We start from the raw sequence: 18,563 nt of genomic DNA, 5'->3' as shown, positions 1-18,563 counted from the left end.
AAAACTGTCCCAGAACTTTGACAGTGTTCCCCTGCCTCTCTTGCATCGTATTGGTGTCTCCCTCGCCTGTAATCCTTGGTTGTCCAACCAACTGTGAGCACTGCCGCTAGCGTCTTCAGATGGGAATTTTTTTTTAATAATTCTACAAGGGCTTTCTGGTACTGCAATGTTTTATTAAACCTCTCCGCCACGGTAAGGAGAAATAGAAAGTTCTCCTTGTAGCGTGGGTCTAGAAGTGTGACCAACCAGTAATTACTGTCACCCAGAATGTGTACAACGCGGGGGTCATGGGAAAGGCAGCGGAACAAACTCAGCCATGTTTGCCAGACTGGTAACAGGCAACACTTCCCTGTCCTGACCAAGAGGACGACTGTCCATGCTCTCCTCCTCCTGAGGCCATCCACGCTGAACAGACGGTATGACAGTTGTGTGGGTAGTACCATCTGTAGTGCAGGGAAACAGCTCCTGTTCCTCCTCCTCCCCATTATCACCCATTCCACGTTGGATGAGATGAAGCTGGGATGTGGCATAACCCTGTATGGTTACTTGCTCCATCTAATCATGCTCTGCCTGCAATTCCTCCTCTTTAATTGTGAGCAGCGAGCGTTTCAGTAGACAGAGAAGCGGGATGGTAACGCTAATTAAGGCGTCATCGCCGCTCCCCATCTGGGTGGAATCCTCAAAATTTTGGAGGATGGTACAACTGTCAGACATCCATTCCCACTCATCAGTTATGTGAGGAGGCTGACCTGAATAACGGGCTTGTTGAACCGGGTAATCAACAACTGCCCTCTGCGGCTCTCAAATCCTTCCCAACATATGCAACATTGAGTTCCAATGTGTGGTGACATCGCAGACCAGTCGGTGAGCTGGAAGCTGCAAACGCTGCTGAAGCACGGCGAGGGCGGCGGAAGCTGTAGGGGACTTCCGAAAATAGGCACACAAGCAGCATACTTTGACAAGCAGCTCAAGCAGATCCGGGTAGGTTTTGAGAATCAGCTGAAACACTAGGTTGAGCACATGGCATGGTACGTGTCTGAGCTCGCCTAGCTTCAGAGCCGCCACTAGGTTGCAGCCATTGTCACAAACAACCATGTCTGGCTACAGGTTCAGAGGCGACCGCCACAAATCTGTCTGGTCTTTTACAGCGGTCAACAACTCTGCATTGGTGTGCGGTTTGTCACCTAAGCATATTAACTTCAGCAGTACCTGTTGCCGCTTGGCCGAGGCAGTGCTTCCAGCTTCCGCCTGATGGGGGCAACCCTGATTGACCCAGGGCCTGCAATTCTCGCTGTCAGGAACACATGTTCCGTCCCAGGGTCCCGGCTTCTACTATATTAACCCAGTGTGCCTTCAACAAGATGTACCGTCCCTGGCCACAAGAACATGTCCATGTGTCCATTGTTAGGTGGACCTTCCCAGTAACTGCCTTGTTGGGTGCACGGGTAATGGTCTGGGACACGTGCTTGTGTAAGGTGGGGACGGCACACCAGGAGAAATCGTGGCGACTGGGGACCAAGTATCAAGGGACGGCCGCCGCCATCAGGTTGGAAAGATTCCTTCTAAATCAGCCTAAAAGGCAACATTTCAAGTGCAAGCATTCGAAAAATGAGTTCAGTATTGTGGCCAGTAGGGCGTTGGCTGCTTATTTGCGCTTGCGTTCAAAGGACTGGGGTAGGGACAACTGAACGCTGTGCTTGGAAAAGGACGTGCTTGCTGACGGTGATGGTTCTAAGTGTGCAACAGCAGATGCAGGGTGGGAAGCATCTTTGCCTGTGCTATGGACAGGGAATTGGCGTCCACACACAACAGCATAATAGGCAGTGGTGTTACCCGAAGACACCATTTCAGGACCCTGGCGTAAGGCCCAACTAGTCGGGTTCTTTGCTGTCATGTGCCTGAGCATGCTGGTGGTGGTCAGGCTGCTAGTTTTGCTGCCCCTGCTGATGCTGGCGTGGCAGATTTTGCAAATTGCCTTATTGGGGTTATCTGGACAGTCTTTAAAAAAGAGCCAGACTCAACAACCTTTTCACACTGCTCTGGCTTTAATTATGGTGTTCGGCGGCACCCTACAAGGTGAGATAGGAAGGTAGGGCGACATGATGTGGATGCTTGTTGTGCTCCCTCAGCAGGCACAATTTCAGCTTACCCACAGCCTCGGCCTCTGCGTGCACCATCACTTCCCCGTCCCTTGCCCATTTTAAATGGAGTTTAATATTTGGCAATCTCCAAAAAAATATCTGTATTACCACCGCAGTAATATCGGATCACGTCTGAGGACCACAGTTTTAGGCAGTGGCGTTATATGGTATTGGTCAGCAACCATGTGTAAAAAAGGATGAACAACACACAACTTGCAGACTTTAATTGGAGTGTAATATTTGGCACGCTCCAAAAAATGTGATGATTATTACCGCAGTAATATCGGATCAAGTCTGATGATGGACAAGTTTCTCTGCTTCCACAATACAACAATGCGAATAAAATCAAACAAATCGGGTTTTATTCTGCTAACAAGCAAATGGAGCAATAAAAATGGTGTACTATAATGCTTTTTAAGCAAATAATCAGGATTGTGAGCAAAAAAAAATATTAGCCCTGATATCTGTAACAAAAGAAGCAGATATTACGTGCAATTCTGCTGTATACACTGTCCACAAACTCTGCCTGCCTAACTCCTGCTATCACCAGTAATAATATATGCAGCTGGATTAGTCCTTAGAAGGACTGTTAGTTCAGATATATATATCTATATCTATCTATCTATATATATATATATATATCTTGCTGTGGAATACCTATACTTAACTAATAAACCGCCAATGCTCTCCCTAGCTCAGCAGCACCTCTCCTTACTCTGTCTGTCTGAAGAGTAGACTAGTACATAGCAGGAGCAAGCACGCTCACTCATAACTGAGATGTTTCTGTCTGTTGAAAAGAGTCTTCAATGCAAAAAATTCACTGAATTATTAACTAAATATCACCAATAATTCACTGTCTAAAATGTAGAATAATAAAAACTAACTTAATATTTAATTTTAAAATAGAAGGACACAATACAGCATTAATACAAAAATTCTCTCAGTACGCAGACTAGGAATAATCCTATTGCTGTAAAAAAAAATGTGCCCGAGTATATTAGTGTCATGAGTGTGTCAAGTGTGAGACAGTCACTCTGGAGCAGGCTGCAGAAGGTCACTGCGCTTGGCATTGCAGACGCCTTCTTGATCAACCATCTCTTTAGTATGGTTATATCCTTCTTCCTTTAGGACCTAGCAGCTACCTCCACCTTCTCCTGCTGATTGACACACCCTTGCTTGGAAGCTAAAAACTCAGTTTCTCCAGAGAGGCAATTGCCGGTGATAGTTCTATGTACCTCTGTACAGGCTTGGAGTAACAGTTGGCTAGCTTCTTCTCTGTTCCCCTTGTTGGACAGTTGGCGTTATCTCTCTGGTGTCTGCTCAAGCTAAGTGTATCTATCCCCTTTGTCTACCTTGTTGTCTTTCGTTTGTAGTGGGGACTGAATAGTGGTCACCCTGTCCCCTCCCTATCTAGGGCCAAGCTCTAGGGACATTCAGGGCTTGGGTTCCTGCTCGGCGATAGGTGTGGAACCTATATAGGGACGATAGGCAGATCTAATATCACCATGCTTGCCCTAAGGGTCTCCACTCCTACTTTCCCTAGTGTTTGGGCTGCCATCCCTCTTCCCTTCGTGTTGAACCTAGTCTTTCCCTCACCTTGCGTGACAATTAGATGGTTAAGTTAATATTTTGACCTAAATTATACTGGTCAAAAATAACCACTTAATCACACTAAAGAACACCCTAAATCTTCAAACAGCTAGAATCTACACCTTCGTCCTGGGACAGCTCATAGAGTCCCACAGCTTTCAGTCTCATCTCGATGCCGATGACACACAGATCTACCTCTCTGGATCTGCTATCACCTCCTTACTAACCAGAATCCCACAATGTCTGTCCTTTATTTCATCGTTCTTCTCTGACAGATTTCTAAAACTTAACATGGACAAAAAAGAATTCATCATCATTCACCCATCTCACTCAACCCCCCAACTGACCTATCCATCATAGTCAATGGCTGCCTACTTTCCCCAGTCCTGCAAGCTCGCTGCCTCGGGGTAACCCTGGACTCTCAATTCTCCTTCAAAACACATATCCAAGCCCTTTCCACTTCCTGCCGATTCCAACTCAAAAATATCTCCCGGATCCGCACATTCCTCAACCATGCATCTGCAAAAACACTAGTGCACGCCATCATCTCCTGTCTCGACTACTGCAAACTCCTGCTCTGTAGCCTCCCTTCCAACACTCTTGCACCCCTCCAATCTATCCTAAACTCTGGTTACCCAACTAATCCACCTGTCCCCCCCGCTATTCCCCGGTCTTATTCCCCGGTCTCTCCTCTATCAATCCCTTCACTGGCTCTCCACTGACCAGAGACTCCAGTTCAAAACCCTAACCTTGGCATACAAAGCCATCTACAACCTGTCTCCTCCATACATCTGTGACCTAGTCTCCCGGTACTTACATGTACGCAACCTCCGATCCTCACAAGATCTCCTTCTCTACTCCCCTCTTATCTCCTCCTCCCAAAAATCACATACAAGATATCTCCCGAGCTTCCCCCCTACTCTGGAACGCTCTACCCCAACATATCAGACTCTCGCCTACCGTGAAAACCTTCAAAAGGAACCTGAAGACCCACCTCTTCCGACAAGCCAACAACCTGCATTAGCTACAGCTGCACCATACCACTGCACGACCAGCTCTGCCCTCACCTACTGTATCCTTGTAGATTGTGAGCCCTCGCGGGAAGGGTCCACTCTCCTCCTGTACCAGTCACTGACTTGTATTGTTCATGATTACTGTAATTGTTTTTGCTATGTATATCCCTATCACATGTAAAGCGCCATGGAATAAATGGATCATCATCATCAATAAAGCTCAAGATCAGTAACTATACCGATAGCACGGGTGTCCAACTGGTTGTTTAGCAAATAACTTGGCTGTTTTAATATACAAAGGAGCTCACTGACCACTAATCACACATTTTGCATTGATGATAGTGAATTTTTGAGTTAATGTTGCACTGTGTGCCCATCTATTTTAAAATTAAATATTAAAACTTACGTTTTGTAATTCTCCATTTTAATCCATTTGGATTAGACAGTTACTTATTACAGTCTTTAATTCAACAATGTGTTGAAAATCATCCGTTGTTGAACCGCGCATTTCTATTGTATAAAAATCCGGATTGGGAACTTTGTTTAAAAATTTTTCGTCTTGTAAAAGAAGTTTGTTTTTGTCCTGCTTCATATAACGAATGTAAGTTCATCACAGAAAGCTATTAAACATAATATTGAAATATTCCTTTTTACAGGTAAGTTTTAGTATAGTATTTTCAAGAGGATCATTTTTGTGCAAAAATTTTTTTTACGTTAAGACGTCTTATAAAATTTACATCCATTAGAGTAGACAGCAAATCGAATTGTTTGGTTGGCACAAAATTTAAACCCTTTTTCAATACATCGATTTGTGTTTGACTTAATTTGCAGATAATATAACCACGGTGAAATCCTCATGTGCTACTTCTTTTGTCGGGTTGAGTAATTGTGCATTTGTCATCCAATGTTTAGACTTGTGTTTTGGGAGCAATAAACGTTGCAGCCGGTAGGAAAATCAATTGATTCTGAATCTTAATCATAATTACCATCCGTGGACTCCAGTTCAGATTACGTAATACTGACACGTCAATTGTTCTGTCTATTTTTATATCCATAATTATTCTTTAACCCCTTAACCCCTGGGCCATTCTCCGTTTTCGTTTTTTTGCTCCCCTTGTTCCCAAGAGCCATAACGTATTTTTCGGTCAATATGGCCATGTGAGGGCTTATTTTTTGCGGGACGAGTTGTACTTTTGACCGACATCACTGGTTTTACCATATCGTGTCCTGGAAAACGGGAAAAAAATTCCAAGTGCAATGAAATTGCAAAAAAAAAAAGTGCAATAACACATTCACTAAATGCTAAAACTGACCTACCACTATTATTCTCCAGGTCATTACGAGTTTGTTGATATCAAACATGTATCGGTGGTGAAAAAAAAAATCCAAAGTTTGCTTAAAAAAAATAAATAAATAAAAATAAAAAAAAAAAAGTCGCCATTTTCCGAGATCTCTAGCGTCTCCACTTTCGGGATCTGGGGCCGGGTGAGGGCTCATTTTTTTGCATGCCGAGTTGACGTTTTTATTGATACCATTATGGGATGGATCTGATATTTTGATCGCCCGTTAATGCATTTTATTGCAATGTTGTGGCGACCAAAAAAACTTAAATTCTGGCGTTTAGAATTTTCTCGTTACACAGTTTATTGATCGGATTATTTATTTTTTTTTAATATTGATAGATCGGACGATTCTGAACGCGGTGATAACAAATGTGCGTATGGGGGTGTTTTTTATGGTTTTATTTTGAATGGGGCAAAATGGGGGTGATTTAAACTTTAACATTTTTTTATTTTTTTTAATATTTTTAAAAACATTTTTTTTTACACTTTCTGCATGCTTCAATAGTCTCCATGGGAGACTAGAAGCAGCACTTATCTGATTGTTTCTGTTACACACAGGAGATCATCAGATCGCCTCTGTGTAGCAGAAATGCTCATTTGCCATGAGCACAGACCACTGGGCGGCGCTCATAGAAATCTAGACAAGCATAAATCAGCTGACATTTGTCTGGTTCAGTGCGGGCTCAGCGCCGGAGCACGCGCTGAACGGGGGTTCCGACTTGGTGCGTACGGTTATGTGCCATGTCAGAAAGGGGTTAATATGGATTTATGATTTTCTTTATATAGATGCCAGTTATAAATGAGATTACTTTCGTAATCTTGTAGGTCTCTTAAATTTTGTTTGTTTAATAAATGTTATAGTATCTTCTAGTTGACGCAAGTTCTCAATGATCCTGCTTTTAGAGGCAACATAAAAATCCGATTTAACCCTTTCACCCAGAAGCCTGTTTTCACTTTCTTGACCAGGTCAATTTTTTTTTAGTTCTGACCAGTGTCACTGTGATTCAGCTTATCTTAATCATCCAGACATCTAGATTTGTTAAGCCAAGAGAAATACACTATTGTGTTGACTTATAAATGTATGTGTATTTCTGTGGTTGGTCAAGAAGGACATAGTATTTGTATAATCCTGAATGTTGTCTCCTCTTAGCTCTGAAACAATGAGGTTTGTTACTATGTTAATTGAATATACTAAAGCCTGCTAGATATCTATTTACAAGAGTCCCCTGCTATACCAACTATGTAAATTGACTACATTTTTAAACAATGAGACCTGTGGAATAATACCCTCCCTAAATATTGCCCTGTGGATGTGTACTTGAAATAACAAATGTGAATTATTTAAAAGGAACATATGCCTCTGTAGCAGGTAGATTTGAAAGAGACTTTACAAGGAGAATCAAAGATCAGACTTTTCAGACCATCAGCTCGGTAGCATGGTTTTATCCAAAGAGACACAGATTTGGATTCTACATGATTCCAGCCTAAGGGTATATGGCGCTGACTGGAAAAATATGGATCTGCTCCATTGACCATCAGAGAGCCCATGGATACATTTGGAGAGACCAGGTTGGGACGATTAAGTCACCTGGCTCCATGGATATGTTGTTTGGGGTTGCCAAGTGGGACCAACAGGTCGCCGGAACCTATAGAGACATTCGGAGAAGCCACATTGGGACCAGCCGGTCATCAAGCCCCAGGGAAACTCTCCGAGATGCCAGGGTAGGACCCAGGGCTGTGGAGTCGGTAAGCCAAACCTCCGACTCCTTAATTTCCATGACACCGACTCCAACTCCGACAACATACACGGCTCATGTTTAAGTGATAAATTAACTGTAGCACAGATTAATCTCAATGCAACTCTAGACCCTTAGATCAGGAATAGGACAGACGTTTATAGGACATTTCATAACCTTCCCAAATTATTATGAAAAAAATATTCCCCACAGACTGCATTGAACTACTGTACCCAATTTTTTATATATTTTAGGAGTTGGGGTCGGTCCATTTTATACCAACTCCGATTCCGACTCCACGACTCTGACTAACTCCACAGCCCTGGTGGGACCCCCAGGTCTCACAGCCTTGTACATCGATGGACTGTCAAGCTTCCTAAGCTTGCCGCTACCTTCTATCTGTGGGGACCCACCAAACGCAGGGGGCCACTGGTGGAGGTAGCTGGCCCTGGAAGTCCCAAAGTCTCAGCTGTTCTATCCCAGGCGGGCCAACGGAAGGGAGACTGTGTAATGTTGTACCATCTTGAGTATATGCTGGGACTGTTCTATGGTGTTGATTGTTCATTTTGTGGTTCAATAAAGTATTGGCACACTGCTTTACTCGCACCCTGTGTTGACTGACTGGTTTTACGCCCACGGAAGACCCAGTGTCTTCACAGTCACTTTATGAGGTAATAACTTTGTAACGCGTCAATTGATCACAGGGATTGTGAGATGGTTTTTTCATGACACTTTACTTCATGATGGTGCTAAAATTTCTTTGATATCACACGCATTTGCTTGTGAAAAAAAAATCTGAAATTTGGTGAAAACTGAACATTTTGCAATTTTCAAACTTTTAATTTTTATGCCCTTCAATCAGAGAGATTTGTCACACAAAATAGTTCATAAATAACATTCCCACATGTCTACTTTACATCAGCACAATTTTGGAAACAATTTTTTTTGTTAGGAAGTTATAAGGGTTAAAAATTGAACAGCAATTTCTCATTTTTCCAACAAAATCATTTTTTTTAGGGACCAGATCACATTTGAAGTGACTTTGAGGGGTCTAGATGACATAAAATACCCAAAAGTGACCCCATTCTAAAAATTGAACCCCTCAGGGTGCTCAAAACCATTCAAGAAGTTTATTAACCCTTCAGGTGCTTCACAGGAATTAATGGAATGTGGAAGGAAAAAATGAACATTTAACTTTTTCACAAAAATTTTACTTTAGACAATTTTTTTTTTACTTTCACAAGGATAAGAGGAGAAAATGGACCGCAAAATTTTAAATTTATTGTGCAATTTCTCCAGAGCACACAGATACCCAATATGTGGGGGAAAGCTTCCGTTGGGGCGCACGGCAGGGCTCGGAAGGGAACACGTGCCATTTGACTTTTTGAATGTAAAACTTGCTGGCATAATTAGGGACACCATGTCTCGCTTAGATAACCCCTGATGTGCCTAAACAGTGGAACCCCCCCCCCCCCCTCACATGTGACACCACTCTGGAAACTAAGCCCCTCGGGGAACTTGTATAAATATGTAGGAGCACCTTAAATCCCCAGGTGCATCACAAAAGTTTAGACTGTTGAACCATGAAAATAATAATAAAAAAAAAAACAAATTTTTCCCACAAAAATTTTTTATTTATTTATTATTTTTTTTTTTTGCCCCAAATTTTGCATTTTCACAAGGATAACAGCAGAGATTGCACCAAGCAATTTGTTGTGCAATGTCTTGAGTACGCAGATACCCAATAGGTGGGGGAAAACTACCGACTGGTCCCACAGCAGGGCTGGCAATGGAATAAGCGCCATTTCACTTTTTGAATGCAAAATTTGCTGGAATAATTAGCGGACTCCATGTCATGTTTAGAGAGCCCCTGATGTGCCTAAACAGTGGAAACCCCTCACAACTGACACCATTTTGGAAACTAGACCCGTCAGGGAACTCTAAATGTGTAGCGAGCACCTTGAACAATCAGGTGCTCCACAGAAGCGTATAACGTTGAGCCGTGAAAATAAAACATTTTTCCCACAAATTTTTTTATTTTTTTTAACCCCAAATTTAGCATTTTCACAGTGATAACAGGAGAAAATGGACCCCCAAATTTGTTGTGCAATTTCTCCTTAGTACGCAGATACCCCATGTGTGGTTGAAAACTATTTTTGAGGCATAGTGCAAAGCTCAGAAGGGAAGGAGCGCCATACTGGAGCTCAGATTTTGCCGGACTGGTTTAGGTGTGCAATGTCACATTGGCAGAGCCCCTAAGGTGCCAGATCAGCTGAACTCCCCATAAGTGACCCCATTTTACAAACTACACCTCTCAATGAACTCATCTAGGGGTGCAGTGATCATATTGACACCACAGGTGTGTCACAGCATTTTATACCATTGGCCAGTGAAGAAAAAATAATTAACCCCTTTACCCCCGAGGGTGGTTTGCAAGTTAATGACCGGGCCAATTTTTACAATTCTGACCACTTTCACTCTGGAACGCTTCAACGGATCCCGCTGATTCTGAGAATGTTTTTTCGCGACATATTGTACTTCGTGATAGTGGTAAAATTTCTTCGATATCACTTGCGTTTGTGAAAAAAAAAAACGGAAATTTGGCGAAAATTTAGCAATTTTCAAAATTTGAATTATGTCCTTAACCCTCTAAGGACCCTGGGATTTTCCGTTTTTGCATTTTCGTTTTTTGCTCCCCTTGTTCCCAGAGCCATAGCATTTTTATTTTTGGGTCAATATGGCCATGTGAGGGCTTATTTTTTGCGGGACGAGTTGTACTTTTGAACGCCATCACTGGTTTTACCATATCGTGTACGGGAAAACGGGAAAAAAATTCCAAGTGCAGTGAAATTGCAAAAAAAAGTGCAATACCACAGATTTTTTTTTTATTTTTTACCACGTTCACTGAATGCTAAAACTGAGCTGCCATTATTATTCTCCAGGTCATTACGAGTTTGTAGACACCAAACATGTACAGGTTCTTTTTTATTTAAGTGGTGAAAAAAAATTCCAAAGTTTGCTAAAAAAAAAAAAAAAAAAAAAAAAAAATGGTGCCATTTTCCAAGACCTGTAGCGTCTCCATTTTTAGGGATCTGGGACCGGGTGAGGGCTTATTTGCACGCCGAGCTGAAGTTTTTATTTCTACCATTTTGGGGTAGATCCAATGTTTTGATCACCCGTTATTGCGTTTTATTGCAATGTTGCAGCGACCAAAAAACGTAATTCTGGCGTTTATAATTTTTCTCGTTACGCCGTTTACCGATCGGATTAATTCTTTTTTTATATTGATAGATCGGGCGATTCTGAATGCGGCGATACCAAATATGTGTATGTGGGGTTTTTTTATTTTATTTTTTTTATTTTGAATGGGGTGAAAGGGGGGTGATTTAAACTTTTATATTTTAATTTTTTTAATATTTTTAAAAACATTTTTTTTTTCACTTTTTGCTTGCTTCTATAGTCTCCATAGGAGACTAGAAGCAGCAACTGTCTGATCACCTCTGCTACATAGAGGTGATCTGCTCATCACCTCTATGTAGCAGAAATGCTCCTGTGCTATGAGCGCCACTAGGTGGCGCTCATAGCAATCTTTACATGACAACCACTGGGGTCTGCTGCAGACCCAGGATTGTCATGCCCACGCATCGGTGACCCGCGATCACGTGATGGGGTCATCGATGGGCGGGGTAAGTGACACGCTTCCAGTGCGGCGATGTTAAATGCCGCTGTCAGAGATTGACAGCGGCATTTAACATGTTAACAGCCGCAGGGGATCGTGATTCCACCAGCGGCTGTTGAGGGCACATGTCAGCTGTAATAATCAGCTGACATGTGCTCTGTTCAGTGCGGGCTCAGCGCCAGAGCCTGCGCTGAACAAATTATGACAGCCTGGAACGTACTATTACGCCCCAGGCGGTAAAGGTGTTAAATCAGAGAGATAGGTCACACAAAAAAAGTTAATAAATAACATTTCCCACATGTCTACTTTACATCAACAAAATTTTGGAAACTTTTTTTTTTGTTAGGAAGCTATAAGGGTTAAAAGTTTACCAGCGATTTCTCATTTTTACAACAAAATTTATAAAACCTTTTTTTTTTTTTTTTTTAGGAACCACATCACATTTGAAATCACTTTGAAGGGTCTATATGACAGAAAATACCCAAAAGTGACACCATTCTAAATATTGCACCCCTCAAGGTGCTTAAAACCACATTCAAGAAGTTTATCAACCCTTTACGTGCGTCACACCAATTAATTGAACGTGAAAGAAAAAAATTAACATTTAACTTTTTTCACAAAAATTTTACTTTAGACCTCATTTTTTTTTTTGATTTTCACAAGGGTAAGAGGAGAAATTGGACTCCAAAAGCTGTTGTGCAATTTCTTCCGAGTACGCCAATACCCCATATGTGGGGGAAAGCCATTGTTTGGGTGCGCGGCAGGGCTCGGAAGGGAAAGAGCACCCGTTGACGTTTTCAAGGCAAAACTTCCTGGAATTGACAGCGGACACCATGTTGCATTTAGAGAGCCCTTGTTGTGCCTGAACAGTGAAAACCCCCTACAAGTGACCCTATTTTGGAAACTAGACCCCTTAAGGAACTTATTTAGATGTATGGTGAGCACTTTGAACTCCAAAGTGTTTCACAGTTTAGAATGTAGAGGCGTGAAAAAAAACAACAAAAAAAAACACTTTCCACAAAAACGATTTTCTAGCCGCAATTTTTTTATTTTCATGACGGGAACAGGAGAAATTGGACCCCAAAAGTTGTTGGGCAATTTTTCCCGAGAAAGCTGATACCCCAAGTGCTGGAGAAAACTACTGTTTGGATGCATGTCAGGGCTTGGAAGGGAAGGAGTGATGCTTTGGAATGCAGACTTTGATGGAATGGTCTGCGGGCGTCATGTCATGTTCTCAGAGCCCCTGATGTGCCTAAACAGTGGAAATGCCCAACAAGTGCCCCCCCCCCCCCCCCTTTTTGGAATGGATACCTGATTTGTGAATTTTATAATGTAGTGTTATACGTCAGTTGAGTAGTGTTCGTCAGGTTGTCGTCATACGTCAGAAATTAATTTAGTAGTGCATGGAAGTATGGTACCTTCTGAAGCAGTCTTTCATGCACAGGCCAGGTTTGTCAGGGCAGGTGTCACATTGATAAATGGTGTCCTTGAGTGTTCCCCTTTTAGAACATACTCGGCACCTCTTTTGTGACTTAACTTTTTTTTCCTGTTTGAGGAACCTCCCCGGGAAATGGTGGCCTGGTACAATTCGAGGTCCTTCAGTTCTGGAAGTACTTGGGCCCGCTCCGTCACCACTGCCAAATATCAGGGTCTTGATAACTACCTCCTGGAAGTGAAGGTACGACGTAGAAGTCTGGGAAGGAAAGCGTTGTGCATTGCCATCTGTACAATGTGCACGGCCAGCTTCTTATACCATAGCTTGGCCTTCCTCAAAGCACTGTACGGCTGGAGGACTTGATCAGAGACACCAACTTCCCCCATGTACTTGTTGTACCCCACTACAGTCTGGTTTGGCGACCTGTGTAGTGGAACCTCGTACAGTGCTGCCATGATCATGTATGGTGGTCAAGAGAAGGACATCCCTCTTGTCCTTGTACTTGACCACCAGCAGGTGGTCGCTACATTGGGCTCTGCTCTCACCCCTTCTGAGCAGCTGCCCAATTAGCGTCTTTGGGAGGCCTCTCTGATTTTTGCGGACCGTACTGCAGGCTACGGTAACTCGCGCAGAGAGGGACTAGAAGAGAGGGATACTTGTATAAAAGTTATCCATGTAGAGGTGATAACCTTTATCCAGCAGTGGGTGCACCAAATCCCACACAATTTTCCCACTCACTCCCAGAACAGGGGGACATTCACGGGGTTCAATCCGGGAGTCCTTCCCTTCGTAAACTCTAAACTTTTAAGTGTACCCTGAGGTTCTCTCACAAAGTTTATACAGCTTGATTCCGTACTTTGCCCTCTTACTGGGCAGGTACTGCCGGAATCCAAGCCGCCCCTTAAAAGAGATTAAGGACTCATCCATGCAGATGTCCCTTTGGGGCACGTACACTTCAGCAAACTTGTTGTTGAAGTGTTCGATGACCGGCCGGACTTTGAAAAGACGATCAAAGTTCGGGTCATCGCGTGCAGGACACCTTGCATTATCGTTGTAATGCAAGAACTTGTGGATGGCCTCAAAAGTGTCCGGGTCATGACCATTCGGAACACTGGAGTGTTATACAAAACGTCAACACTCCAGTATTGCCGAACCTCTGGCTTCTTCAGGATCCCCAAATGAAGGACCAGGCCCCAAAACTTCATCATTTCTACTGCATCTACAGGAAACCAGTTAGAAAATGATGAAGAGGGGCTTTGTTCCAAAAATTGATGAGCGTACAAATTAGTTTGGCCCACCATGAGGTTTACAAAATCCTCAGAGAAAAAAAACTTTGAAAAAGTCTATTTCTGTGAGGCCGGTGGTGTCAAACTTGATTCCTGATTCCGCCACGAAATCAGCAATCAGTGGCTCATAATTTTCGGGGGGGGGCGAGGTCAATAAGGGGTCAGTAGTGGGGGGATGCTGGTTTATCTTCTCTCCTGGGGCGACTGCGTGGCGGTCCAGCAGCACCTGAGGAGGAAGATGACGAGGAGTCGGAAAAATAAAGGAATGTGGGATCCTCGCTGTCAGTGTCGGAGGCAAGGAAAGCGTATGCCTCCTCCGCTGAATAGCGAGTTTGGGGTGAGCGGGACATTTTTTTGTTATGTATGTGGTGCATGTGTCAGTACGTTATTTAGAGAGTGTGTGTGTGTCAGTGTGCAAAAAAAAAAAGGAAAAACCGTAGGTGGTGCAAACAAAGAACACAAGTGCGGATCGGTGAACTAAGTCACCGATTAACGCTCGACGGCTGCTGGATGTGCACGTGGATGTGGAGCAAAGGACGAGGCTGTGTAAAACACCGAGCATGAGTGAGGATCAGTGGTCACTCGTCAATGCTCGGCCGCTGCAGGACGCACAAAAAAAAACTGGGGGGAGGGAGATTGGGGTGGGGAGAGGGGTAAAAAGAGGGGGGGAAGAGGGGAGAGGGGAGAGGGGGATTGGGGTGGTTGAGGGGAGATCAGAGATGGACTTACCAAAGTCTTCTCTGTTCTTCTTTCAGCAGCAGCAGGATCAGCAGCAGACCTGAGCAGAAGCTGGAGCCTGAAGACCAGAGCCCGGAGCAGGAGCCCGTATCCCGGAGCCTGTCTTGTGGTGTCACAAATGCTGTGGCACTACAAGGTCCAGCAGAGAGATCAGCAGTATGACCGCTCTGAAGAAATCCTCACCAAGTGTGACATCGATCGCACCAATCAGAGATGGCTGGGGCCTGGGCAACATCACAGGGGTTCACAGGGAGGTGACAACGCCCTGTCACCTGTGTTCAGGTACTCTGATTGGAGCAATCAATGTCATTATAAATCGCTCCAATCACAGCTGTCTGGAGGTCTGCACACATCACAGGGGTGTCACAGGGAGGTGACCGGGAGGTCACAAGCCAGTCACCGACCCATGACCGCCCTGCCCTGCTATCATCGGTGATCGCACTGAGCATAGCGGGTTGGGACCAGGACTGGGGTCTCCGAGCAACAGCCAAGGATCGGTGCTCTTGGGAGCACTGATCCTAGGCTGCACATCACTGTCTCTGGAAATCTGATTGCCAGAGACAGTGAGAAATGCTGTGATTGGCTGTTCATAATTGAACAGCCAATCACAGCGATCGTGGCAGCGGGGGGGCGGCGCCACTCCCTGGGGTATGGCGCCATACACAATGTGATCACCGCGACTTCGGTCACGATGCTGCATTAAAGAAGGCACGTAATAGTACCAAGCTGGTCCATAAGGCCCAGGGCGCAGCTACGTACTAATATGGACATCGTTATATTAGGGTTACATTTCTACCACCAAAATTTTGTTTTAGCCCCAGATTTTACATTTTCACAAGGATAACCGTATAAATTGCACCATGCAATTTTTTGGGAAATGTCTCCTGAGTAAGCAGATACCCAATAGGTGGAGGAAAACTTTTACTATGGGTAAAAAATAGCACCAAAATTTATCACACAATTTCTGCTGAAAGTAGAAATACCCCATATGTGGCTGTGCAGTACTGCTTAGCCAAACGGCGACACTAGGGAGGGACGGAGCGCAGATTTTCCTAGAATAGTTTGTGTACTCCATGTACAGAGCCCCTACGTGCTAGAGGAGCAGGTTTCCCCTCAAGTGACCCCATTTTGGAAATAACACACCTTTGTGAATTTATCTACAGGTGTAGTGACGATTTTGACTCCATGGATGTTTTCCAGAAACAAGCAGCAGTGGATGTTGCGGAGTAAAAATTGCAGGGTGGATTTGATTTAAATCAAAGTTTCTACCTAAACTAGTTCTTGCTACTTTAACATGCAAGTAGATGAAGATTTTTAGAATCACTTTTTAGATTACTTTTTTCTCCCCAGTTTAATGGGTTAATCATTCATATTTGGACACCACTGTTCTGCTGTACTTAGGAAGGAGAAAAATAATCCTGACCTTAATAACAATTTAAATAGATTTATTCAACTGAAACAATAACAACATTACAGCATAAGTTATTTGCTTAAACAAACATCCATGTTTGTTAACTAATTTGGCTAAACAAAATATATATATATTTTAAGAAACTTAGACTGTCAGCCCAGCCGACACATGAAAAACTTAAATACTACTGTCCCTGCTGTCCTCTGTAGCTCACTCGTCGTCATCTTCATCATCATCTTCTTCTTTGTTCCTATTCATAATCTGGAAAAGAAAAACAAGCTTTCCTGCTTTATTGGGTCCCAACCGATTTCTCAATTTAGAATGAAGGAGTCCAAAGGAAGAGAATATTCTTTCAACGCCTGCAGAAGAAGCTACTGCTGTTAAAAGTGAAATCATTACTTGAACAGTCTCTAAATCCAAGCGCTTAAGTGACTTCCACCAGTTTACTGGTGTGACCTTCCTTAAAATATCTTCAGCAAACATTTATTTCTTGAATGGTTCCCCCTTAGCTCTGAAGTTTATTATAGTTGGCATTAAAGATGGATGATTGCTGGATACCCATGTCATAGCTAACTCCTCTTCCTCAGCACTTAGGTTTTGACCCTGATATTGGATATTGACAATATTTGCCAAAAAATGAGCTGGAGTCAGTGCTTGTCCCATTCGTTTGTTTACTGCTTGTAATTTAATTCTGTCCATGTGTAGTTCTGTTTTTAAGTGTTCACTCAGTTCCTTCCAAATTTCAACAGCATCCGCAATAAAAGAGCTATTTTTCTGTATTTTGTTTAAAGCTTGAGAGATGGGTTTCAGGAAGCTCAGCATATGTTCAACATTTCTCTTAAGCCCAATGTTGAGGATTTTGGCCGTGACAGTGCCATCTATTTTATCTCGATTTTCTTCACAAAGTGGCATCAGAATAGGCCAGTTTTTGATATACTGCTCAAAACAGTCCACCACAGAGTTCCATCTAACATCTTGTGGGAGCGTTAGCTTGGTTCCACCCAACCTTTTCAGAGCTGCTGCAGCAAAATGATTATTACGGAAGTATTTAGCAATTTCAACAACATTAGCCTTTATTTCTGGAACACTTAAGTCTTTGGCTAAGAGGTGCAGCAAATGAGCACTGCAACCATATGTTATTAGCAGCTTTGTATTCCCTCCCTGCTCTTCTAAATTTCTTCTCATCTTGGATACGTTTGCAGCATTGTCAGTGACCAAACTGCGTACTAGACATTTGAATTTTTGTTCACATGTTGTTATAGCTTTTACTGCCACTTCTTGTAAGTATTCTGCTGTGTGTGCATTTCCTGACGTATCAGTTGTTTGTGCAAGGAAGACTTTACCTTCTTCTGTTGTTATACAAGCACATACAATAGGATCATTGTGGACATTACTCCACCCATCAATACTTAGGTTAACAATTTTACCCTCCAGAGCTGTTGCACATTGCTCCATTTCTCTGTCATACACTTGATCCAGCAGTTTCCCTGCAACATCAGCTCTGCTGGGTGGACTGTATCCTGGTCTCAGTGACTGAACCATATTAATGAAATGTGGGTTCTCAGTCAGACGGAAAGAAGAGTTCGTTGCATAAATAAACTGGGCAATTTTTTCATCAATCAACTCTTTTTCTAATCTGCTAGTTCTTATCACAAACCTATCTCTGGTGGTTCCAGGAGGTAAAGGTTTTTTCTTCCTTTTGGGTGATGGTGATATGTGGCTGTGGGTGTCTGATGATGATGCTGCTGCTAATGAAGCACTATCCTGGATGGATAACTCTGAAACTGTAGAACAGGATGATGGTGATCTTGGAGGTGGATAGTTTCCAGAATCCATGAATTCCTCTAAACGAAAAAAAGTCAATGCTGTTATTTTATTGTTTCTACAATTTCTGCTTATTGTACACAACACATCACTGCCCCTGCCCCAAAAGGAATATTTGTTTTTCTTCATAACTGTACCAAATGACAGTAACATGCAGTAATAATAAGAAATATAATTTTTCTCACACATGACAGTTCAGTCTTTAGAAATAGGATTCAATAAAAATGTTTACGAACAGATCCTGCCTGTTCAGAAGTGTTTCTTTGATCATCTTCATCACCGCACTTCTCATGATGTTGCCTCATTCGCGCCACCAGGCCTTGCATCTCTTTGTTGCGTCGTTTGCATTTTGCACGCATGCCTGCCT

General features: G+C 43.0%; 1 protein-coding gene across 2 annotated transcripts in view; it reads right to left on the bottom strand.

Moving 5' to 3' along the window:
* ZFYVE26 (zinc finger FYVE-type containing 26) overlaps window positions 1-18,563 on the bottom strand; it is a 290,489-nt gene that overhangs the window by 75,432 nt on the left and 196,494 nt on the right. The window contains exon 36 of one of the 2 annotated variants that reach the window (XM_073637442.1): window positions 16,390-18,216. The exons of the other annotated variant lie outside the window; for it this stretch is intronic. Coding sequence (XP_073493543.1) covers window positions 18,121-18,216 — 96 coding nt within the window. The 3' untranslated portion in view covers window positions 16,390-18,120. Of the gene's footprint in view, window positions 1-16,389; window positions 18,217-18,563 lie in introns of those variants that run through there. 2 annotated transcript variants of the gene reach the window in all.

This window comes from Phyllobates terribilis, unplaced genomic scaffold (genome assembly GCF_046119375.1).
Source record: "Phyllobates terribilis strain yellow unplaced genomic scaffold, ASM4611937v1 Scaffold_6__1_contigs__length_29720123, whole genome shotgun sequence".
In the NCBI taxonomy this organism is placed as follows: domain Eukaryota; kingdom Metazoa; phylum Chordata; class Amphibia; order Anura; family Dendrobatidae; genus Phyllobates; species Phyllobates terribilis.
The sequence above is the reverse complement of the archived record's forward strand: the minus strand, read 5'-3'. Positions and strand labels throughout refer to the sequence as shown.